General features: G+C 38.3%; 1 protein-coding gene across 1 annotated transcript in view; it reads left to right on the plus strand.

Moving 5' to 3' along the window:
* Positions 1–2,894: 2,894 nt before the first annotated feature.
* RFX6 (regulatory factor X6) overlaps positions 2,895–26,961 on the plus strand; it is a 48,511-nt gene continuing 24,444 nt past the window's right edge. The window contains exons 1-6 of the mRNA XM_087817171.1: positions 2,895–3,075; positions 3,382–3,538; positions 6,705–6,828; positions 8,557–8,618; positions 20,128–20,205; positions 21,314–21,341. Of these exons, the coding sequence (XP_087673297.1) occupies positions 2,895–3,075; positions 3,382–3,538; positions 6,705–6,828; positions 8,557–8,618; positions 20,128–20,205; positions 21,314–21,341 (630 nt within the window). The remainder of the gene's footprint in view (positions 3,076–3,381; positions 3,539–6,704; positions 6,829–8,556; positions 8,619–20,127; positions 20,206–21,313; positions 21,342–26,961) is intronic.

Below are 26,961 nucleotides of genomic sequence, written 5' to 3' on the forward strand. Positions count from 1 at the left end.
GGATATCAAAGTTGAACAAAATAACTTTCAATAAAAAGTAGAGTGACTTTAACTAGAGAAGTGAACATTAACATTTTAAATGTATGCTCTCTGTTTTTAACATTAACATTGTAGTAATAAAAACATATTTCCCACCCTAGCCAGTTTGGCTCAGTGGTTAGAATGTTGGCCCTCGGACTGATGGGTCCAAGATTCGATTCTGGCCAAGGGCATGTACCTCAGTTGCAGGCTCGACCCCTGGCCCTGGTGGAGGTACATGAGGGAGGTAACCAATTGGTGTTTCTCACATTGATGTTTCTCTCTCTCTCTCCCTTCCACTCTCTCTGAAAAGCAATGGAAAAAATATCCTCAGTTGAGGATTAAAAAACCCCCACATATTTTCCTAGCTTTAAGCTATCTTATGTGTACATTTGCAATCTTAGAATTATGTAAATATCTTCTATTTACAAACAATTATACATCAAATTTTACTAAAGATAAAAAACTTACTCTCCATCCAAAATTTTATTTTGAAACAATTTTAATCTAGAGAAAAACAAAGAGAGTAATGTAATAAGCACCTACGTACTCTCTCCTGGCAGTTTTACTTTTCTAAACAGCATATCAAACAGCAAATAAACATATTGGCATCAACCACTCATTGGGATTTATAGTATGGAAAGGATTAAGGAAAGAAGAGTATCTCATCACAGCCCTAAGAAAATCTAATGAAATGTCTAGACACTTGAGTGGGTCTCAGGAGCACTCTCAATAGAAACACTTCTGGTTTAGGGCTGATTTACTGGCTAATCTCTTCACCTTTTTGAGTACTGATTTAACCGCTTCACCTGCTACAGATCTATTTAATTTCTATTTCTAAGTAGAAGCACAGAGAACTTACATGTTATTTTGTTAGGCAAATGGTTTACTTAAAATTAAGGCAGAAGTTCAGTGTGGGCCTTAAATTATCTTGGTTTGTTTCCATTGATCAGTTCAACTGGATAATTGCCAGATACTCACTTTCTGTCAGTAACACACACACACACACACACACACACACACACACACACACACACATGTGCGCGCCCGCGCAACCTGGATATCAAGTGATCAGTTATTGAGTTATTTTAAAAATTTCAAAAATAAATCCCAGTATTTTCCTAATGTCTCTCTTCTGATTATGTGATATAATTGGGTAGACTTTTAGTGTACACACAGTTAATCACTGGAATTCCCTTTATAGAATGAGCCGGAAGTGTCTCTGTAAAGTGGGAACATTCTAAACTTGATATTGTAGATCTAAGCCCCATGGACTGAGAAAGCTCTGAGGCCCTTGGGGGACTGGGTAGAGGAGACTGCTCTGCAGGGTTGTCCCTGGGGCAGGGATGGCCTCAGAGCTTTGGGTGCATGGATGGGTTGCCCAGCTGCTGGAAGTGCCAGGTAAGGAGAAAGCCATTGACAGAGAGGTAATGCCTTTCTCAAGTGGTGCTAAAAATGGGAAAGGTTTAAATACACCCATAGCCCAGCCAGCATGGCTCAGTGGAGGAGCATCGACCTATGACCCAGGAGACTGAGTTTAGATCCCCAGTCAGGGCACATGCCCCGGCTTCGGGATCCGATCCCCAGCAGGCAGCATGCAGGAGGCAGCCGATCAATGACTCTCATCGCTGATGTTTCTGTCTCTCTCCCTCTCCTTTCCTCTCTCTAAATCAATAAAAATATATTAAAAACAAATAAACACACCCATAATCTTGGCTGCTTAGGCCAGGTGATGCTCTCGGCTGTATTACTTCTCCCCGTAACGCACCCTTCAGCCCTCTACCACCTCGGGGTCCATTGTTTTTTTCCATGTTAAATGTTGATGTAACGTAGTAGCATTAAGGTCAAGTTCAGGGGCGACTCCTCCTTCTAATACTCCAAGAGAGCATGACAGGCTGTGGGCTGTGGTGAGGAAATGTGAACCAAAACGGGATCCTCGCCCTTTCCGTTAGTGCTAGGCTGGACGGTAAGTGCAGGGCCTCTTTGTCCTGAGAACAAACGGCGGCGTGAAAGGCCATGTGGCAGTCAGGCCCCAGCCGCCCCAGATCTCCACTGATTTCTCCGTCCTGAAGACAGCACGCGTTATCATTCTGAACGCATGTGACTTCCTCCCGAGTTGGGACTGGAAGTGAACGATGTGTTGCGATTTCATTTTCACTTTACCAATGGCCACTGCACTACCCAGGGGTATGAGATGGGGAGGGATCCGCAGTTTAAATCACTAAATACCGCCAATGGGCGCGAGCGCGTCTTCTCCTCCGCGCTCAGGCCGGAGCCTCGGGGAAAGCGAGGCCGGACTCTGAGCCCCGCGCACCGGCCGGAGCGCAGTCTGGACGCGCGACGCGACGTGTCCGTTCCCAAGCGGCGGAGAGGAGCTCTCGGCCCCGCGCCGCGCCCTGGAGCAGACCGGCCGGGCCCAGGCCGCGCTACCTGGGGGGCGCTCGGGCCCTCCCTCCGCTCCCGGCCGGGCAGGCGCGTCCCTCGCGCCCCCGAGAGTAGGGATGGGGACGGCTGCGCTCGCCCCGAGAAGGCTGTGGAGCTTTCTCTGGCCTTTCTGGGTCGGTGGTGAGAAGTGTCCTCGGGAGCGGAGGGAAAGGGGGGGGCGGCGGAGACTGGGACGCGCGCAGCCAGGTCCGAGCTGAGCATCCCGCAGGGCTTCCAGGTGGGGGGCGCAGTCCCGCCTGGGCACCCGGCTCGCGGGGCGGGCGGGGCTGCACCCCTGCAGGGCCTCCCTCTGCGGCGCCGCGGGGACCCCGAGCCCCCGCCGCGCCCCGCCCCGCGCGCGTCCCCGCCCCGCCCCGCCCCGGCCCGCCCCGCGCTCCGGGCGCGGCGGGAGCCTGCGGAGCCGCGGTGCCTGGTCTCCCGCGGCCGCGAGGATGGCCAAGGTCCCGGGGCTGGAAGACGCCTTCCCGCCGGCGCAGCCCGCGCCCCCGCTCCCCCCCGAGGCGCAGCTGCTGGGCGAGGGCCTGCTCGGGTTCCCCGGGGCGCGGGGGCACCTGGCGGCGGGCGCGCAGCCGGGCGGCGGGGCGCGAGACGGCGGCTCGGGAGTTAAAGCAGGTGCGCGCCGCGCCCTCGGGCGCTGGGACCCGGACGGGACGGGACCGGGACGGGGTCCGTGGTCCAGGAAGGGCACCGGGGGTGGAAGCAGGCACGCCGCAAACCTGCGGATGCGCAGGAGGGGCTGCTCGGTCTCCGTGTGGTCCCCGGGAAAGTATTTGTTACCTAGAAACTAAGGGACTTGCCGTCGGTCCTCTCCTGCCCTCCGCCCCCAGGGCCACCCGGTTCGACGCAAAGTACAGGGAGACGTTACTGAACTGATTTTACAGTCTAACTTTCTTTACCATCTTTTCAACCCGCCACCAGAAATGCATTTAAGCAACGGTCACTTCTCCTCGGAAGAGGAGGATTCGGACGGTCAGGACGGCAAGGCCGGGGCGGCCGGCGCGCGCCTGTCCCCGCGGAGGACCGTCGCGCAGGTCCTGAGAGACAAGAAGCAGCAGGCGCAGCTCACCCTGCAGTGGTAAGAGGCGCGGCCCCGGGCCTGGTGGGAAGTGGGGAGGACGGACAGAAACGTGCCCAGACTCTCCGCCGAGCGCTGGGCATCGTGGGAAGTGGGGAGGACACACAGAAACGTCCCCAAACTCTCCACTGAGCGCTGGGCATAGTGGGAAGTGGGGAGGACAGACAGAAACGTCCCCAAACTCTCCACTGAGCGCTGGGCATCGTGGGAAGTTGGAAGGACAGACAGAAACGTGCCCAGACCCTCCACTGAGCGCTGGGCATCGTGGGAAGTGGGGAGGACACACAGAAACGTCCCCAAACTCTCCACTGAGCGCTGGGCATAGTGGGAAGTGGGGAGGACAGACAGAAACGTCCCCAAACTCTCCACTGAGCGCTGGGCATCGTGGGAAGTTGGAAGGACAGACAGAAACGTCCCCAAACTCTCCACTGAGCGCTGGGCATCGTGGGAAGTTGGAAGGACAGACAGAAACGTCCCCAAACTCTCCACTGAGCGCTGGGCATCGTGGGAAGTTGGAAAGATAAACCAGAAACGTGCCCGAAGCTGCTCTCTCTGCGCGCTGGGCACAGGCGCGCTCTGGTCCTGGGGAAACGGTCTGCGGCGCAGGTGACCACCGAGTCCCTTTGTTCATCACGGGCTGAAACTACGTTTCATTCCAACGCCGGCGATAGCGAATGTGTTTATGACTTGTTTCCCTAATCTGGAATCATTTTGCTCCTTCTATATTAGTTATTTGGTAGATTTGTGATTATAAAACATGACTCTTAAAATTTTTTTTAGAAGAATGAAGGATCTTAACATCGCCTTTATGCCTAAGAGGGCAAATATAAAAAAGGGGGTGAATTAAAAACTGTGTATTGGCCATAAGATGAAGTGAGTTTGAACTAGAAGACATGGCAAAATCAGTTAAGATACCGCTGTTAACTTAAATAATTGTTCAACTATTTTTATAGCACTTGTCATATATGATTTATTATAGTGAAATATCACAAACTGGATGTTGTGGAAAATCTCTTAAAGCCAACAATTTATCAGTAGGCTCTCTCTCTAAAGGACATTTAATAGCATTGATCTAAAGGTAAGAGGGATCTAAAGTAAAATGTAATATTAAACTTCCCCTCATATTGTGAAGAAATGAGTGTAAATTTTCTCCCAAATTCCAAATAATAAGCAAGTAAGTAAAAAGATCTATTCACTGATTATTTGCATAATTTGTTTATATGTAAAGTGTTATCTAAATCTTAGAAAAATGCAAACAAAAAACCAAACAGTCCAGCATAAAAAACTAGTAAACTTTTATTTTTATTTATTATAACATTGAATTACAGTTTTATATACTAAATTTTTATAATTATATATTTGAACCCTTTCAAATGTTTGAAGTATAAACCAACGATCTTCTAAAGTTCTGGCTTAACTATTGAAGTTGATGTCACACTTACTGGTTTAGAGTACACCAGAGCAGTAAATAATTGAGCTAATAATCTGGAGTGATTAGGATACAACTATTTTCATTAGGAGAATGGGGGCAAAAGTGTTTTGATTTCAGATGTATTATGGAGGTCTTTTGAATGATCACTCCCATTTGTGTTTTTAGTTCAAATTGAGTGAATGGAAACAAACGTGGGTTTTTATTTTATAAATATGAATATACTATGATTAAAGAAAAAAGTTATACTCTAAATTAACACTGTACTCATGTCTAGTATTACTCCATAATTTAAAGACAAAGGAATTCTTACAACATCATCAAAACAGCCAGGTGAAAAGTAGACATTATATGCATGTCATTAACGTATAATTTTTATATAGTCGATTTTTGAAATCTCAGTGATTTTCATATTTTTTTGAAACTATAAAATGCTGTCATTTTTATTTAAATTTTCCACACCCTTTCACCAAAACATGTTATGTATTAAAAAAACACACAAAAAACCTAAGTGAGTTATTTGTATTTTGAGAAATTTCCCTTAAATTTATAGATTATATTGGGGATGGTAAAAATTAGAACTGAAAGTTAAAGTGAAAAATCTGGCTGACTAATTCCAATTCTCTGTCTACTAGGGGTTTGGTTTTATGTATGCAGATCTTACTTTGTTTTTGGTTCCCTTTTCCCTTCTTCATAGCAAAACAGATGTCTGACGCTTTACCTGCTTAAGGAACATGCCCTTTACCTTTTATCTCATGTACCTTAGTAATATGTTAAATCAAGGACCTTAAAGAGTTCCACCCCATTTTATCTGAATATACGCTCTATATTGCATTGTTCTCAGATAGTAATAATTATGACTTTACATAAAATGGGTAAATTTTAGCCAAAATCACCTGTTGAATTGTTCGATAAACTGGAAACAGAATCTACAAGTTCTGATTTCTTGATTGCTGTTCAGTTATTTGTAACCCTAAATATATTACATTTAAATAAATTGTGTTCAATTACAATGATAAATATCCAAATTAAATAGAATTATTTCTAACTTTTCAAAGTCTGTATTATTATATTTATAATATAGAGATGAATTTATGTCATGTTTGCAGGTATCTATAGAGAATTATATAATGCTTCGAGTGTACAGTACTGCTCACAGCTAACAAGTGTAGGATAGAAATAGATCAGTGTCATTTTAGAGTTAAGTGAAGTGAGCTTACTCTGAAATATTTTCCAAATAAATGCATCACCATGCTTCCCTAACTTTTCGGGGTTCAGAACTACTTTGTGAACGAAAGTAAATGATTGTAGATGTTTGTCATCCTGAAGGCTGGCAGCCCTTTAGTGTTGAGAATCTTCTTTTAAAAAACCATCATCTTCAGTGTCACCATTAATATTTGTATATCACAGAGCAAACCCTGATGAACAGTGAGGACTTACATAGAAGGACGACCTATTCTTTGAGGTGTGGATCAGGCAGGAGTGGGTTTATGTTAGCTATTTAGGCACTAGCAGGTGTTCATTGGGGCTCTTGCTCTTCTCACGTTAATCCTGTGATCTGATTCTGAATAATATCCTGAATAAAGGATATTATTGTGTTTAATAATAGTCTGCTTACATCTAGTCATGAACTCACTTGCATAAAACCTCTATTCAAAATGGGCATTAAATCAGTATGAAAGGGGAATGAAAAGGGGAAATAAAATGTTTGCTCTAACTTATAGCCTTTTTTCTTAGGCTTGAAGAGAATTACATTGTGTGCGAAGGAGTTTGCTTACCGCGGTGCATCCTGTATGCGCACTATTTAGATTTCTGCAGGAAAGAGAAATTGGAGCCAGCCTGTGCAGCCACCTTTGGAAAGGTATGTGACACATATTGGCTAGACTGCCTTACAATTAAAGTCATGTCAGGCAGGCAGTATGGAAACAAATTCATCTGAGCAAGTTTTCATGCAGAATAGTAAGAAATTTGTTTTTCAAGCATGAAACAAAATCTCTTAAGAGTTGTATCTGGAACTACTATATATTTTACTTTGATTTTACCTACTAGATGTTTTACATTGAACTACTATATATTCTGAGTATTAGAACCCTGACTATCAGAAGATTTAATGTGACCTTACAGGAAACTCCATTTGAGCAGTGACATTTCCCTTCAAGGAGGGATATAGAGAAGAGTGAGTCTGGCCTGTGTTGAGAAGCAAAATTAGGTGGAGGTGACAAGTATCTTGTTAATGCAGTTGGTGATTACATTTATTATTTAGCTAGTCCAAGTATATGGTTTTTTAATACATTTTTATTCTAATACATAAATAGTTCTCCTCATTCTCCATTTCACTTTGAGTATGTTTACACCTCATACTCCAAGATGTGATGAGATTGGCTAAATTTCTCTCATTTATAAACATTTCTTTCTATCCCAAGTGTATGATTAGGATGGGAATCTATAGAACTGACATTACTGTATTCATATATGTTGATCTGATTTTGAGAATCAGAAAACACTATCAATATCTTGGGGAAGTCTTGTTCTTTGAGATTCTTTTCATGCTCTATTTTCTAAGAACCTAGGATACCCCAGAAAAACTGTAGGAAGCTTAATTAAGTCTCAAACATTGCATCTTATATAAACTGAAATCCAAATTCTAGCCTGTAGAGGGACTCATTGTCCAGAAAATAATGAATACTGTGGTCCGGCTTCTTCGTTTTAAAAAAGAAAATGATTTATTACCTTATTTAAAAAATCTATCCGTTTCATGAGAGGTAGTGTGATATGGTGCATAGTAATCCAGGGAGTTAGGTTCTAGCCTAGGCTGTGACTAATTTGTTTTGAGACTTTCTGAAAGGCAATTAACCTCTTCAAAACTCAGTTCACTTATTCTATAAAATGAAGAGGTTGGATAAGTCAACTTTTAATGTCCTTTTTAGGATTATGATTTTATGAGTTCACCTTATGGCAGTAGTTCTTAATTGTTTGGGGAGTCATGAAACACCTTGAGAATCTGATAAAAACTGCAAAACTGCTTCCCAATAAATTAACACATACATACAGAAAGTTTGCCATGGAGCCCTTAGAAGATCATGTATGTACCTTCTGTAATCCAAACTAAACCCCTACTTTATGTAGAAAAGGTTTTTGTTCTTTAATCAGATGCTAATTTTTAGCAAATTTAGAGAAAGAAACAGAAAAAAGAAAAATATTATAACACTGCTGTGGAGATCCAGTAAGCAGAAAAAGTTTCATGTGTCCTTTCAGGATTGTAGATGGGTATTTAAATTTTAAGTAAACCTCTGGATAGAATTATAACCTAAGTCTTCCCACTAAGTAGATAAAGTAATAATTGCCTTGGTAGTAACATCAAGTAAAATTTGGAATTTGAGATAATTTCCAAGTAGAGCAATCTCATCAAAAAAGTACCTTCCTGCCTCTGCTCATGTATTTGTTTATCAATATGTGTATGATATTACTTTTCCCAGACTAAATATTTACCTGGAGTTCAACATTTACTTTCTGGAATTACTTAGTTATGGGTGACTTGCAATAGAACCACACACTTTCTGAAAACTAAAGTAATTGACTTTCTTTTTAGACAATTCGCCAGAAATTTCCCCTCTTAACAACACGGCGGCTTGGAACAAGAGGCCATTCAAAGTAAGATACATCAATAAGCACCTATCAGACTTGTACATATGACACCTTGTACATGACAATTGACACAATCTAAAATAAGTATTGTCTTTATCGTAATAGAACCAGGTATTTTTTTCTTGACGAAGCAGACTTTTACCAACTGTAAAAAGAAGAAGAAATGGATTTGAGGATAATGTTTATTTAAAAAGGAAAATTCACACAGAGAAATCATAATATTATTTTTTATGATGAAATAGTTTAAATGAATCATTTTCATAATCCTGAAGGCACCAGTGTCATGAAAGGGAAATGTATGTAGCTAAATAAGTGACCAGATGGAACCCACACTTCTAAAGAGCAAGGCCAAAGCCAGGGGTTGAAGCATGGTTTAGGTTCTTTCTCTGGTTTTCTTTCCGATAATAATTTTTTAGAATCCCCTCTCTCCCCTTGAAGACAAATAATATGCCCAAATGACATCTTTGGTCATCTCTTAGTGTAAATATAAACATAAAATAAGGTGTCATATATTCCCTCTTTTGATAACTAGCTATTTTTTCTCTTATGACAATCTTTGTAGGACCCACAGCTACAGGTTCTTGTCTATCAGTTACTTTTTTCAGCTTTTAGTTTTTCCTTTCCTTCTGTCTACAAACATATCCAGATCTCTTTTATGTTGATAAAAATAAAATAATCTCAAACCTACTATACTACTCTTTCTAATTACTGTTATTCTTTTTCTCTTTGCCAGTTCTTTCAAAAAAAATTTTTTTTTAAATCCTCACACAAGGATATATTTTTATTGATATTTTTGGAGAGAGAGAGTGGGAGAGGGAGAGAGAGAAAAACATCTATTAGTTGCCACCCGTGGATGGAATCCACAACCTAGGTATGTGTCCTGACTGGGAACCGAACCTGTGACCCTTTGTTGCATGGAACTACGTTCCAACCAACTGAACCAAAAAGGCCAGAGTTCTTTGCTGTTTCTTGAAAGGGTAGCTATCTGCTCACTTCTCCTAGTGCGAATCCCATGCCTCTGTTCTAGTCTACTTCTTTACTAGCCGTTGGGCAAAAACCCGATGGCTCATTTTTACTATTACTCATTTTTGTTTTTGACACCTGCCTGTCTAGCATTTGAACCTGTTGATAATGACCTTTTAAAATAAATATATACATAAAACATCCTCTATGGTTTCTCCATCGCAGCCCTGCCAGGCCTCTTCCCTCCCCATCTCATTTTCTAGCGTGTGGGTGTCTTCTGCTCTAACATCTAGTTCAGCACTGTCCAATGGCATATAATACAACTGCATAGTTAAAAAAAATTCTAGGAGCCACATAAGAAAAGTAAAAAAGAACAGATAAAATTGATTTCAATGTTTCATTTAATCCAACATATCCAGAACATTTGATTACCATGTAATCAAAATACCAATTAGTAATGAGATATTGTACGTTCTTTTTTTTCCTACTAAGTTTTTGAGATCCAGTGCGTCTCAACTCAGACTAGTGACATTTCAAGTGGTCAATACCCACATGTGACTAGTGGCACCCTATCGTCTAGCTCAGTCTTAGTCACTTGCCAAAAAAGAGGCCCTATTTTTGGACTCCTCTAGAATCTGTGTGTCTTCATTCTCATTTTCATAACCTGGCCTGGACTTGGTCTTTCCAGTCTGTTCAATGCAGCTTTTCCCAAATTGACCTTCTAAAGTTCAGATTCCATCATGCCTCTCTTATGTTCAGGAACTCTCCCTGGCTCATAATTTCTACTATGAAAGGCAAACTTTCCTCACCTGGACATTCAGGGTTTGTTATGATGAGGTCCCAACCCGTTTTCCTATCTTATAGTCTGATTCTCACTTGTCAGCATGCAGTCCATGCTCTTCCCAAATTATTGTCCTGTTGCCCGCTGCCCCCCCTCAGCTGTCACTCCTGGGTGCTGCTGTTGGCCGCCATTGAAAAGGACCTCTCCCTGTGGTTATCCTGCAATATGACCCATTCAAAAGAATGCTCCATGAACTTCCTCTTCTTAGGAATCTTTTTTCAGTCTCTTGATTTATTGTAGGATTTATTTTTTACTCTCATAGGAATCTCTTGGTACCTATCACATTTAATGTGAAATTAACCTGTTTCTTCCCCTCAATGGATAGTGAGTATTTTGAGGATAGAGACTTTGTCTCATTTATACTCATATTTTATCTGTTGTCTGATACACAGTAAGATTATCAATTAGTGTTTATCTAATTGATTTCAATTAATGTTAACAGTATTGTGGCCTGAGGAGAAATAAAATGCCAGATTGAAAGATAATATTGGCTTTTTCCTTCTAACCAAGTCAGCTTTTTTTCAAAGTTGACTCAGTTTATCTGGCTGATTTCTACTGAATTTGATTTTTACTGAATTGTGTGTGGAGGAAAGATTAGTTAGTGTTTGAAATAGATAGATAATAGAAAAAGGCAAAGCAATGCTGAGAAATCCTCTTCATAGGATCTGCAAGAGGGCAGGCAGGCAGGCTGCAGAGAAAGTCAATTAATCCTAGAAGGAGCCTTTAGGATTAGGGATGAATCATTAACCCTGTCCTTTGTGACACAGCGAGGCCCCACTGTTTAAGTTTATGTAACAATAAATGGTGACTTCAGGCAATTTGTTTGATATCTAAGAGCAGGCATGCCCAAGAGCAAAGCATTAGCAATCTGAATTTTCTTCTACCTTCCTGATATGCCATCTGCTTATTATAGCTTGCTATTATATGTTTGGCATTTTGATATCATGGGGAAAAAAGAAAATTTCCATATGTAAACTAAGGATGTTGAAAGATATGGCAAAATGTAGTTTGTGTACCTTGTTATTGGTAAGGTTTTGGTGTAATTATTCTTAGCCAGGTAGTTTTATTTTTTTATATATTTTTAAGAAATACCCTTAGATTTTTATCTTGGGAGATAGTATATATCAAAAGGCAGCATTTCCTAGTGGTTAGGAGCATGAGATTTAAAGTTGGACAAATTTAAGCTTTAATTCCGTACTTTTGTATAGAGTTGTATGACTCTAGATGAATTGTTCAGCTTTTCATTAATAAAGTAAATATAAAATATCTACCTCATAGGTTTCTTCTGAAAATGAAATAAAGTATAGAATGAATGAAGAAACGAATGTTTTCAACCTTTTTTTTCTTAATAATATGAAATTAATAACTCAATGCATCCAAATATTAGATATGCAGTTAAAGTTACTATATATTGAACACTACACACACACACACACACACACACACACACACACACACACACACACACACACTGTAATCCTTACAATGACAATATAAGATTGGAATTCCTGTGTTTTACAAATGAGGAAACTGCAGTTAAGATTATTGACTTGCCCAAGCCCTATAAATAACAGATACTATAAAATAACAATATTGGCATTTAAGTCAAGGTTTATTGGCTCTAACGTTTGTGCTTTGTCAACTAGTAAAGCCTGCTTCTTTCTGATGTGAGTCAGATCAACAAAACAATAGTTTAGTTGAACTTTTATTTTTTAAAGTATAAATTTTATTTTTTTTTCTGATCTAAGTTTTAAAACTTTATTAATATATTAATTCTTTTTCAAAGAGCTAACAACATTTTCTCAAGCTTTAATCATAAGGCATTTAAAATTATTTTATACTTATTGCAATATGTTTATATTTTATATGAAAGCAAATTTGTAGTACAAATACAATTTTGCTTTCTGCTTTTAATTTTTGTCTGAAACATTTCTATATGTTTGTATATTCTCATCATCATTTTTAATGCTGTTTAATATTTTAAACATTTACATTTTATGAAAGATATTTTTATGTCTGTAGAAATATGAACAAATGATTAACCAGAAATATAAATGAAGAAGTAAACATATTGGAAAAACAGGAATTTATATTTTCTCCCAATTTTACTAGTAATTTTGTAAAATGTATTTTATTGTCATAATATTTAGCATAATGCCATAAATATACTATTACTGAATGATTTTTAAATTATTTCAAAATATAAATAAGTTGGGTATTAATTTATTTTAACTTTTATGGATTATATATTAGAATATATTAATGATGGTCATTTAAAAATATAAGTTCTCAATTTTTGCCAAATTCTTATGGAATATGTTAGAGTATATCCAATTGTTTCATTTGGGTCTTTCAGACATAAATTATTTTAGATCATGATTAACATAAAAGATTCTTCTGTGATGTGGGCACAAGATGAACCACTGTTTCTAAAACTGTCCTTAGATGCTTTTAGGGTCCATGGAACAATGTCACTTTCCAGATTTTACTGGTCCATGTATGAAATCTAAAAGTCTGGGAAACACTGATATATGGTGACAAAGAGATGGTTAATAGAATCTAAGAAAATTGGCGTGAATTCTGTGTTTATTTTCAAGTTCTGTTTCTCTTAAGTTCTGACATAACTGGGTATTAAAATGGTCAGCCCTCACAAATCACCTTTGTGCAGGTGCTACCTCTTTCCCTCACCAAAAAGTGAAAGATGAAAACAGTTTAAATATAATGAGTCAAAAACTTGTTCAACCAAAGGAAGAGAGAAAATATTAAAAACAAGCAGATATACTAAAAATAAACAAAATAAAACACAAAGGGACAGATTCACTATGGACAGCCCACTGTCAAAATTAGAAACTATTAAAAATGGAATAATTTGTTTCCAGTGGCAAGTTGGATATTCCTCATAACAAGCCATTGCTGCCAAAGGTTATGGAAAAGGGTCTCTACAGATTAGCACGTGGGGTCAGAAAGCTTCACGCTAGAGCATCTAACCTAAGTGTGATTTTGGGACAAAGCCACTCCAGCTGCAGGCAACATTAGCGTCTCAGCTCCCCATCCCTCCCTTCACTCTTACCGTCCTCCTCTCTGCCAAGAAAACCAATGTCCCCAATGGCAGATCCTTCCCATTCTCAACAGCAAGATGAAAACTGACTTTGCTTTTGTGTTTTTTCTTCTCTTTGATTTACCACCAATGCCAAAAATACATACGTGGTTATTTTTCTGTGCAATATTTTTAAATTTCGATTTTGAATAAATAAAAACAAAACAACATGCCATAGGTAGAAAAGAGTAATGAAAAGTATTGCTCATTTTATGTTATAAATGTATTATATCAAGGATGATGAAGCCATTCATGTTTATACTGATGTAGAAAGCATGGTGTTAAAGAGTTTTTGTGATACAAGTAATAGTAAGATAGAGTATATGCTGTCAAAAACTTCCACTGTTATTATTTATTTATGTATTTAATAGGCATTTTACTGAGTGTCCTGAAGCTGACTAGGCCCTGCGAATACAATCTGAGCAAAAACAGCTCACATCCTACCCTTGCTCAAAACAACTCAGAGGAGTAAGGGAGAACCCAGCTGAGTAGATTTCATGCTCATGGTAGACTGTTTGATTTGAAGTTACATTTTAATTTCTTGTAGACTTTAATCAGTTGAATCTTAGTTTTCAGACATGATGGACCAAAGCTATTATCTTATTTATTAGTGGTGATTTAGTGGGTTAATAAAACTGATATGGCAGCTGCTCTTATCATAGTATGTTATTGCAAGTCCCTGGACAGCTTAATCCCATCATTTCCTTATCAGTTATCATTTGTGTAGTGTAAACTAACATCAGGGCTACTGGCTCAGTGGGAACATATGTTTCAGGAATTCTATATCATGACTGAAATGGAAAATAAGAAATATAGGTGTAGGCATAAATAGATCAGCAAATTGAGAAAAGTATTAGACGCAATGCCAATATTTTAGTAGTAAAAAAAGAGCAGCAATGATTGCATTTGTCCTATTAAAAATCTCTTATATTTTATAATATGTTAACTTTACAATGTGGACACAAAATTAATGAAGAATTCTTCTTTATTCCTAAAATGTAAATGTTATCTGTCACTTAATATAAGGCTACGGACAGTTGGTGCTAATGAATAAGTACAATTTTGTTAGTTCACAGAGGCTACTTGCATTATGAAAACATTTTTCTGAGAGAAATTAGCTCATTATACCTGGGATTTTAAAGCATTTATTATCTATCTTCTTGAATAAAAATGGATAAAAACCATTTAGGGGGAATGAACTGTGGCATGCTGTGGGAATCTTTATTTAGGGTAGCCTACACGACAGGCAGCAGGGGGTGGTATATAAATGAGAACAACGAGGTAGCCCACAGAGAAAACTTCACTTTTTTATTTAACATGCACCAGCATATGTTTTTGTTATGTTAGAATATTTCTGGCAAATATTTTATAGCAAGTGTATCTTAGGGAAATATATTAACAACAAAGTAGTGCTATAAAATGTTGCAAGTGAGATGAAAAATCCATGTATATGTTGCATGAAATTACTCTCCCCGCTTTTATGAGGTTTGCTTTTAGCTGCTAGGAAGACAGAGAGCTGCTCATTTGTTCTCTTCTCTGTTCTCAAAGACACTGAATCATCACTCGGATTATAGCAGGTACCTAGTTAGACTAAAAGGAAGATGAAAGGAGAAAATTATATTATCAGCTCCAGATAAAAACTGGATATGAAACGTGCTAAAGTGTTATAATGGTCATTGCAAAAATAGAGATTTGTATTCCTAACAACATTCTTTCTACCTAAATGCACTGATTCCATGCCCTTCATACACGTCGTTAAGTATACAACGTTTGTTCAACCCCAGCGTTTACTGGTAACCTGGAAATACACGCTGCTAGGAGGGGGTTGCTGCAAACTATTGGCTCTGAGAGAATTCGTGTTTTATGAGTTTCTAAATTTTTTAACAGGATACATTGACTCATCCAATAAATGCAGATTTCCCTTTACAGTAATGTCTAGTGGGGAACACAATGCAGGGAAAGAGAATTCTTCCAGATCTTGTAGTTTAGGGCAGGTAAGCCACGTATACACATTCCAGTGGTGCAAGGTACAAAGCCACGGGGGACAACGACCGAGAGGAGCTCAAAGGACAGAGAAATCAGTTTTGCCTGAGAGACCAGGACAGGCTTCGGGCATTAATGCTACGCCCTGAGGCGTGGGTAAGAAATGAGGTTTGAAGGAAGAGTGTTGCCAATGGAGAGAGCTCAGCAAAGTGAAGGCACTGAGCCGGGAAAGCACAAATTAATTAATTATGGAGAATGAGGAGTTCTGATAGTAATTAGTTTCTACAGTTAGCTGTAGGGTTAAAGGAGTTAGTAGGTTTACTTACATCATTTTAGACAAGAAATTCTTCAGTCTCTACCAAATTTAAAAATGTGCTGATATTTTAAGTGTATCATACTATATGTGTGCATGCTTTTTATTGACAAATTTCTATTTACAAAGTTTTCTTTATGACACATTATTTTAAACTTTTTTTATGATGTTAATTTATTTATTTGACAAATGTTTATTGGTTTCCTATTACAGAGTGTCCTTGTTTATATATGGAATTTCAAATATGAATCTCCCAGATCAGTGGTGTAGTTCTTAATGATCTATGTTAGTTATCAGTGCTTTATATGATTGGTGCTGAACTAGAAGAGGGGGTATGTATGTGGAGTGCCAACATATTCAAACTATATTTCACTTATGAATTTCTAATTATAAATAAAATTAATATACAAATATCTATCATCTATCTTTCTATCCATCTATTTCTATCTGTCTATCTCTTGCATCTTGAGTATGGAGATAGCATGGTCTATTGAAACAAAAAGTACCTTTCAGAGCTATGGGTTTGAGCTTTGTCTTCAAACCCATAACTTTTTCACACAATCTTTTCAAACAAATCACAGCCCTTTTGAACCTCTGCTTTGAAATGGAGAAAATATTTCTTTGCCAGCTGCTGTGGAAATTGGAGATGAAATTCTTTGCATGTAACAGGTGCTCAATAAATGGTATCCATTTCTAATTACCTGCTAACACCTGCTTCAATTTTAGCACATATTCATTTGGTATTGCAATATTTTTGAATATTTTTCTTCCCCACAAGACTGTTAAGTCTTCCAGGGCAGAGACCCTCTTCTTCCTCTCTTTGAATTCTCAGGACCCGGCACACAGTGAGCACTGAGTACATGTCTAAAGAAAAGAGAGAGGTCCCTCTCCCTGGTTCCCTAGCAGCTGGCATGTTTGTAAGACTGTACTGATGGAACATGCTCAACTACACCAATATGTCTATATGGTGAGGTACTGCTAATGAGAAAAAGGCATGTTTTTCACTTGTAAACTGGAATGTAGGCAACCAAGTTACCTTCCTCGGGTGTCAGTGTGTGTCTGGTTACAGTGTCCTTTACATTTGGCCTATGAATAACATACATTACTTAAAAGGGGCTTCTTAAATTTTGGTAGATATAAAATCTTGACTCTGAACGTAGGTGGAGGCATCAAGCACATCTATTTTTAAAGATGTTTTTCCCTAATAATTGGAAGGGAAGAGATAAAATAATACAGTCATTTTATTACAATAAAGAACAAATGAATTGTGTAATGAAAAGATCCTTTTCTTAAAAGTCATAAGGAAGAAAAAATTATAAGTCCATTTTAGTCTGTATTTACTGGGTTCTAAAGGATGTTGCAATTTTTACAAAAAGTGATCATCAGGTGTTTTTAAAAAATGGAAGAAAAATGTGCCTGAGGCTTGGCCAGTGTGGTCCCTGTCCCGTGACTGGCAGGCAGGCAGGTTCAGGAAGCCGTGGACCAGGGCGGATGTCAGAGGCATTCATGTTCCTGACCTGATTTTTCACGTTGGTTTTTCCATCATTGTATTGACAACTAGCACAGTGGTCAGGACTCAGTATGCCCTTCAGTATTTGTAAAACTCAGTCATCCCTTGATTTGTCTTACGATTTTTGTCTACACCTGTCAAGGCAATGTAGTTTCGCTCAGTCTGCATGGCCAACCACTTTTCCATGGTGTAATGTTTTTACACGTTGGAAAAGGTAGATGAGAAAGAAGAAGATAAAGCTATAATGAAAATTATCAACTTTTAAAGCAATGCTTAATATATGTTGCTTCGATACATGGCTAAAATGTAGTTATTTAAACGATAGCTTCTATATAACAAACAGCAAGCTTTGCAAAAGAACACAGAATTACAATATCCTGTATTTTTATTGTAATAGAGTCCCTGTTCTCAAGCATTTCTTGCTTTATTTCTTCTAATGTAAAGACATTTCCTTTGGTAACTTAGTTCTAAAATCTAATGAAGAAAATATTACTACTTATTTCAGATTCTTGGTTTATTAACTGATTCTAATATACTTGTCTGAATATAATCTAAATCTGCTCATTTGCTCATGATTTGGAGGTATTTCCCTTGTCTATCTCTATTAACATAGCTGCTTTTGGTAAGGCTTTAGTGGTGTAAGTAAGTTTCCTTCTTTTAGTTTCCAATTAGAGACAAATCAGTATAATATATTGGAGTTTCCATAAGTTCCATATTTTCTCCATTTCTCCCTTTGTTCCAATATACCTTAGAGGTTCTTTTTTTCTCACCTGCCAGAGGATTATTTTCTGTTCTGTAAAAACTGAGCAGCCACGAGCCTCTGCTGGCAGGGTAACAGGCTATTATTGTCCTTCTACCCAAACTGAGGACTTGAAAACTTGTTTCTAATCTGCCAGAATCATAAAAGATCTTCACTTACCTTGATCATCCTCTGTTACGATTTCTCAAATATAATAGCTCTTTCTGAAAATATTTCTTATTATAACATATGTAACTTTTTCATATTTAGAAACTCTTTCCTCTCCATCTCAAATGTCCCAGGCTCGTTAGAGGCCACTTCTCTACCACAGCACTGCCCTCAGAACCTGGTGGAGAGAACCCGTCTCTGGCCTCACACGCTAGGGCTCTGCTATGGCCCTCCTCCAGCCGGTCCCCTCCCCAGGAGATAAGAAGCCATAGCCTGAGGGACTGTGTCCACCCAAACACCATACCCCCTTCCAACCCCCTTCCAGGCTCCGGGGCCCGAGAAATCCCTGTTCGAACAGCTTCAGGCCTGCCTCCTGGGTCGACGGGGAGCTCTTTCTCGGCCATTCTCAGGAGGGTGTTCTGCTCCGCCGGTGTACACTGAGCTGAGGAATGGCCAGGGGAGTGTGTGTGTGCGGGTGGATCTCGGACATGGGGGCTGCGGTGTTCACAAGAGGCCCCTCAAGTGAATAAAGGAGCAGGGGCTGAGAAGAACACCACCGTGTTCCCACATGGGACTCCAGGAATCTAGGAATTCTAAGTTCAAAGCCACCTACCAAAATATTAAGAAGTCAAATTGTCAGAATAAGAGGACAAGGACATTTTATTTAGCAATTTGTTAGCTTGACTCATATATTTTAAATAATTAGATATATAGTATGTAGACCTCTATTGTAGTCTCATCCTGGGCTTTGAAAACATTTAGGGGTGGAATTGTTCAGCCAGGTATCTTCCTTATTGCTCAGGTCAGATAAGGGGCCTTGGAACTTAGAACCTTTGCTGTCCTGTCCACTTTCAACTCAGATGGTGATGCTAAGAAATTAAGTTAAATGTGGTCACACAGGAATCCCCTTACTCTCTTTTATTTTATCCCTTCCCTGATCTTAGATGAATGCAAATTGAAATGGGAGGTGACCAAATAGGTAGTGGTGCTGCATGGGGGAGGGAGGGAGAGTGAAAGCAGAGGTTAGCAGGCTTTGGCCACCCTCAGTAAATGCCCACCATTGGACTAGCTTCTGTATAACATTTGTAGTCTTTGTACTTGGGTGTGTAATATGCCAGGAGTCTACAATTTAGGAGAATATGCTACAACTTGAGACTAGACGAGATCCTATACTTACCTGTGGCTCAGGATTCATTGACACACTTACAGCAAATTCTTTGTAACACTTACCTTCTATGATTCGTGTTTCCATTGATTCATGACACCCCTACCCCACCCCCATTGTTGCACAAAAGTCTGAAGTGAAAATGACAGTGAATTGGGCTTCTCATTCCACACGACAAAAAAACTTTTAAAGGGTCACTTGTTTCCTACATGTTCCCATGCATGATATCAATGTCTTCCTCACACGTAATATCATACTGTTTCTCCACCTAATAGATACACTACAGAGAAAACTTAACATTTTTAAAATTCAGTTGATTAAATTCAAATTGAATAGAACCATTGCAAATAGATGCATTTCATATACTTAGAGCCAATGCCTACATTTACAAATCTAAGTGCCTATAGTTAAATACCTACAATTACTTTTTTTTCCTTTGCTTTGAAATCTAACTTTTTAAATGTTTGAAGGGAATTGGCAGTGAGTGATTCTTCTATCTTTATCAGGTCAAGAGCCAGAAGGACATTTTTAATATATTTAAAACATAAGTAAGATTAGTTACCATCAAAGAGGGAATTAGCACATTAAGATGTTACTTGTAAAAAAATCAGGAAAGGAAAAGGTGATCAGTGGGTTGCAGTTCTTACTTGTGGTTTATTTCAATTATATGTTAGTATCTTCCTCCCCTTCAGAAACTCCTGCACTAACACAGAGCTGGTTCCTCTCCTTGTTCTAGGTATCATTATTATGGGATTGGCATCAAAGAAAGCAGCGCATATTACCACTCTGTGTATTCTGGAAAGGGCCTGACAAGGTAGAGTTCTACTCTCTTCAAGACAAGTTCTCTGCATTTCTTGAAATATGCATGATATCTATCAAATAGAATGACGTACTAATTTAGCTTATTAAAATGCTTTAAGCATCGGACCTTAATTTCAACTTTGTATGGATGTTTACTGTGATGTGGTCTAGATTACTATACAATTTATATAACTTGCAATCATTCATGACAAATTAATGGTGAAACCTGTGTTCCAGAGAGATGAAAAAATCAGAGAAGCAGAATTGCTTTTAAATTAGTATTTACTCATAAGGCGGAATCTATTTTCAGGCTGGATTCAGTAAAAACAAAGGCAGAAATTATAAATATGTCTTTCTTTTGTTAAGAGACAACCTGCTTTAAATATCTATGGGCTTAACCAGTACCTTACACAGATGAAACGTTTATTATAATCATCTCTAATCACATATGCCCCGAATCCCAGCTTACCTTAGTAAGATAAAGCTACTCACCTTTTTGTGTCTCTGAAAGGAAAGGTACAAGTGAATGTAAAGAACATGTTACTCTGATCTGCTATTAACTAACAGGCGGAGGTCATTCAGAACTGAAGTGACATTCAGTGAAACCCGTGATACATACAATAATTATTTTTTAAAATTCTAGTGCTCTGAAAAATTAAATCTACATCTGAGGTTGCCTTGATGACTTACCAAGATTGCTCTTAGCTCTCAAAGAATGGACCATTTTTAAAAGTAAAGTATCCTGTGGAAAAAAATTAGTATGAGGAACTCAGATATTACAAAGAACATAATGGTGGCTTACTAACCACTACCCATTTTAAAGTACAAGCACAGCCCAGAACACACGCAAATATTTAACATCAAGTATTTTTTGCTTGCCTCAAGTCTTACTAGACTTTCCTAAGTATTCTTAATTTGAATTTTCCTTAATAGACTTGTGTGTTTTTTTTACTAAGTTGAGAAGTATGCTTGGATCTCTTTGAACATCAAATATATTTCTCCAGATATATTTCACTAATCATAGTATGAAATTACTATTTTGTAGATTTTTCTGCATTTTCTCGATAGCTACAACTGTATCTGTGTATTTTTAACTAATGGAAAATGTATTAATTTTTCAGGTTTTCTGGAGGCCGGCTGAAGAACGAGGTAAGGATTGCTTTCATTTCTTCTATTTTACACCTGCTCTGATATGTATTACAAACTGAACAATAAGTGTTCATCACTCTTGTTGCAAATACAGAAATAAATGTTATTTATTAGGAGCCCCTTGAATGACTGGGCACTTCAGAAAAAGCTAAGTTATATTTGGGGCGGCTAATGGTACTTCACATAGAGCTGCGTAACAACTTCTAGTTAGCCTAGGAGAGCTGATTTTTCAATTATCCATACCTAATATCAGATATTTAAGTTGTTGCAAAAAAAAAAAGACCATTACTGATCCAAGAAATTTTCATTTAAATATAAACAGAAAGCTTAAAGCTGAGGAAATGAAAATAATTGCTATTTGGAATATACCCATTTAGACAAAACCTTTAATAGTTATCAAGAAGCCCAAATGTTATGTTATTGTTTGTTTTAACCACTGTGTGTGTGTATTAGTCACTTTGCTGACCTCTTCTGCAATGGGGGAGGGGGGTTCATGGTAGAGGTGGAAGCTAGGGAGAAAGGGTACATTACGCCCCCAGACACACTTTCTCCCTAGACTCCCTCCCCCTCCCAGCCCCCAACCAAATCACAGATCAGCAAACGGACTATCTAAATGAGTTCGACTGCCATTAGGGGCTGCATGGCTAATTAGGCACGGGATAAGGCCTTCGTTATCCTCGTTAACTGATCATTAAAAAGAGGTGCCACAGAACTAAGGGCACATGACAATGTGTTGGGTGGTAAATCTGGACCCGAGGTAAATTGTAACTCCATTAGTTTGGTGAAATGATGCAAGCATATTATCTTAAGAAAAAATATAAAGCCCCAACCCTCTGAAATGACCAATTTCTTCCCACCAGTGTTTTTAATGCAGTTAATGGCTAATTATATAATAAAATTCTCTAGATAGCTCTTTTTATCAATGAAATAATAGCTCTTTATTAGATAAACAATTGTGAAAGTGCAAACATATTGACTTAGAAATATACTTCAGTTGACTGAAGTTTATGTCAACAGGGAATTTAAGTAACTTCTCTCAGGTGTCTTTTCTACCACTTTGGTGGAGCTGGTGGTACCAGTAAACCTTCCGCTGATGTTACATGTGCAAAGCAAGCCTTGCCTCAGAGAATAGAAGAAAAATGTTTCTCAAATCTACAGTTTCATTCTTGGAAGACTGCACCACAAATTCAGGTGTAGATTGTGTCAACAAAGTTAAAATAAATGATTTCAGTTAGTCTGCATACCCTATCTTTCTAAAGATACCTGAAGCAATAATAGAGTGTAATTATGATGATGATTATAGAAATTAACACAATTAAGGACTTTCTAAAGGCCCAGAACTACACTAGATACTTTTTAAAAAATGACATTAAGATATTTGTTTAACAAAGTTGAAATAAAATAATATTTTGTACTTAGGGTGACCAACTATCCTAGTTTGCTCAGGACACAAGACTTTCCATTTAAGCCTACATATTTCTGGTCATGTGAACATTTATAACGGTGAGGTAGGGAAAATAGTTGTAAACATTACTAGTTTACAGCTAAGGAATAGAGGCTAAGAGATGTCTTTACTTTTAAAAAAATTCTCAGTAAAGCTCTATTTTTAAAAACCCATGGTCAAGATGTTTATTAATAGATATATGGAGTTACAGGTACCAAGGGACAAAAGTGAGTGGAGAGATTTGACCCTTTACAGTGTAACAGGAAAATATATTATCTTAATATATTAGTAATTATAAAGGGTGTCATAGTGGCTAATCTAGTTGACGTGGTTAAGGACATTTCCCACAGGATGTGACATTAAGGAAAGAACAGAGAATAAGTGGGCATTTGGAGGAGAAGTGCAGTAGGGGAAGAGAGCAGAAGGGTGGTCCAGACGGATGGAACAGCGTAGGGTAGGGTTTCTCGGCCTTGGTATTATTTACTTTCGGGGCCAGAAGATTCTAATTTATGGGGATGTCCTGTGCTTTGTAGGATGTTCAGCAGCACCACAGTGTTAGGACAAGCAAAAGGACTTCGATTTTTAGTTTGATAGTGATGGTAATGGGTAAAAGTGTCTAGGGAAAAAATAAATGAGAAGAGAAGAGTTTATAAGAAAAGAGCTATGAAAAGTTGGATAGAAGAAAAGGGTCAATAAAATAACCTAAGAAAATTCAGAGAGGTAAGAAAGGAGAAGAATATTGTGGCAGAGAAGACCTGGGAGAAAAAAAAATGCTTCCAACAGAAGGGGATGGTTACAACCATGAAATGGCGCAAAAGGTCATCAAGATACAGACTGAAAATATCAACGAAATTAGTGAAGTGGACACAGTTAATGGCTTCAGGGAGAGAGTTTTCAGGGGAGAGCTGGGCTTGATGGGTTTGTAAAATGAGCGGGAAGTGGTATCCAATGGGTCACAGTCAAGCTGAGGGTGGTCATTGGAGAAGGACTTGAAATTTAGTTTGAAGACCGATGAGACCATGGTTCTAATGTTGGTAAAACGCATTTGGTAAGAGTCGAGGCTGTAGGTGTGAGGGAAAGGGAGGCGGGAGGGGAGAGCGGGGTTGCTGCGGGCAGGGGGCGCTTCTCCCCTGAACCGGGAAGGAGGAAGGGCAAGGTCAGGTGCAAGCAGGTCTGTAGGTTTCGTGGCAGAAAATTGCAGTAGTTTGGTGGTTGTAGACTTCCCGCTGAGGAACTAGCGGTCAGTTGGGCCATCCTCAGTGAGTAAAAACATAGGAAAAAAGTTTGAAATTTTAAAGGAAGTCGCAGCCCTTCTCAGTCAGGATGCCCAGAGGGCGTCGGCCTGAGTCCCTGAGGCACCCGCTGCGCGTCAGGCTGAGCTCTCGCGCTTACAGAATGGTACTAGCCCAGCTCAGCCTTGGGAGGAGATGGCCACTCAGACTCTTTCCCCTAGGACTTAATTTTCTCACAGATCCCCTGTTGAGAGAGACTTGCTTTTCTTGAGGAAAGCAAGAAAGGTAGGACGTTCTAAAATTAAATTGCAGGAACCAGAAGAAATGCAAAATATTTAGGAACAATCGTAATAAAAGAAGCATACTACCTGTGTCAAAAAGGCAGGCATAAAAGAATATTTTAAATGAAAAGAAATGTGACATGTTTGGATAGGAATGCTAGTTATTATAACGGTGACAATTCTTCCTATATTTATTTTTTATTTATTTTTAATTTTTTGTTGTTAATCCTTACCTGAGGATATTTTTTTCCATTGCTTTTCAGGAAGAATGGAATTGAGAGAAGGAGGGAGAGAGAGAGACATCCATGTGAGAGAGACACATCCACTGGTTGCCCCCCACAAGCTCCCAGACTAGGGGCAGGGAGTGAAAGTGCAAGTGAGGTACATGCCCTTGACTGGGAATTGAAACCACGACCCTTTGGTGCACAGGCCGACGCTCTAACCACTGAGCGAACCAGCCAGGGCCTTCCTATATTAATTTAAACATTTAATACTCTAATAAAAATGTGAGTGGGTAATTACTTTTTTGGGAATAATGAAAATGGATATAAACTTGACCTAGAAAAATATATAGAAGTAATAGTTAAGAGAAATGTAAAGAATAGTCAAAAGGAGATTTGTCTGGTAGATATTAATATATTATGAGACTATAATACTGACTCAACTCTAGGTAGAACAAATCTACAGCAGAGATTAGATACCTGCTAAAAGACCCTAGTACTTATGAGAGTTTAGTGTATGACCAAGGAGACATTCCAGATGATGAAGGAAGAAAATATTTTTCATTGAATTGTCTTAAGTAGCTTTCTGGAGGAAGATGGAGTGCCAAATAAGTAAATAAAATTCTTCAGGGTCTAATGTTATAAAAATGAACAATTTGGGGAAAATTTTCTATACTTCATGCCTTTATGAATTACATATAAGTTATTCTATATAGAAAGAATGGTAAATAGGAGACATGTATCTACTTCATTTCTGGATGAGGAATGACTTTCTAAGCATGAAACCAGTTTAAGAAATTTCAAAGGAAAAAGAAAACAAATTGAAAACTTCTTTGTATCAAAAGCACTGTATACAAAATTTGAAGTCAAAGGAAAACAAGGGAAGATATTTTCTGCAAATATGACAATGGGATAATATCCGTACTACATGAAAAAAATCTGTCAATTTATAAGAAAAATCTGAAGACCACACTAAATAGTAAAAGATGTGAATAGACAATACACATAAGAAAGAAAAGGCCAATAAATGCATGAAAAATGGGTTACCAAATAAGTAAAAAGTAAAATAACATTTTAAATTAGAAAATTATCAAATATTAAGAAGTTATGAAGCTGGTGAAGCTATGGTGAGATAAGATCTTCCATATCCTGCTGGTGAAGACAGAACAAAGTTTCTGGAAAATAGTTGCAAGATCTGCATCAGGTGTTTAAAGTGTTCAGACACTTTCTCCCACTAATTTTACTTTCGTGAATCTCACATAAAGAAATAATAAAAAATGCGGACAAAATATGATGCACAAAATTTTTATTGACTACAGTGAAAAACTGTATGCAACCTAAATGTCTAATAATAAGGAAATAGTGACATAATTCATAGGACTTTTATGGGACTAAATATTGTATCATTTATTAGCAGGCTCTTTTAATGACACATAAATAATTAGGAAGAAAACAGGACGCAAGAGCAAATCGATGTATATATGGCTTCAAGTATGTAAAATAAAACTGAATATTTAGATATATAAGTAACAGAGGGTTACTATCTATAAATGTGCTGTGGAGTAGGATAGCCCCTATCCACATGTGGCTATTAATTACATAAAATATTCAGTTTCTTTGGCACATTAGCTACATTTCAAGTGCTTAATAGCCATATGTGGCTAGTGACTATTGTATTGGACAGTGCAGATATAGAAGAACATTCCCACCATCACAGAAAGTTCTGTAGAACAGTTCTGCTTTGGAATATGCAGAGCATTCAACTGAAAAATAGACAACTCAATATAAATATAGCGAAGTATATGAAGTATATAGTGAAGGCAGTTCACACAAGATGAGAAAGAATGATTAATACATAATGTGTTGTCAATCATGGTGCCCATTCTGACTGGCCAGGTTCCATAATGTATGGCCAATAAATATTTTGGATACCATTTCTGCCAATAAACATATGGAAAGTGCTCAATCTAAACTTTTAATTAGAGAAATGTAAATTAAAACCATGAGTAATTATTTAACTATTATTGGAATAACAGCAATAAAAAGTCTAAAAATATAGTTTTAAGAATGTGGAGGAAAGGAACTTTCATAAAGAGTAGGAGGGACAATAACTAGTAAAACTGAAGGTGCGCACAGCTTAAAACTTCATTCCTAGAGAAACCTTCACAAGGAGGCATGCCTTAGGACATTCATAAAAGTATTGTTTATAATCTCAGAATATTAAAAATTAAACATCCATTATGATATAAGGGGAAATATATTTATATATATTTATACAAGGGAATTCTATTCTTCTTTGGAAATGAGTGAACTATAGCTGTAGGAACCAAGTTAGATTCATCTCAAAAACCTAAAGTTGAGTGAAAAATCTCATTGAATTTGGGATACATACTTTATGGTACCATTTTTTAAAGTAATAGTATTTATTGCTCAAGAATGTTT

The sequence above is a fragment of the Miniopterus natalensis genome, chromosome 5 (genome assembly GCF_054644295.1).
Source record: "Miniopterus natalensis isolate mMinNat1 chromosome 5, mMinNat1.hap1, whole genome shotgun sequence".
In the NCBI taxonomy this organism is placed as follows: domain Eukaryota; kingdom Metazoa; phylum Chordata; class Mammalia; order Chiroptera; family Miniopteridae; genus Miniopterus; species Miniopterus natalensis.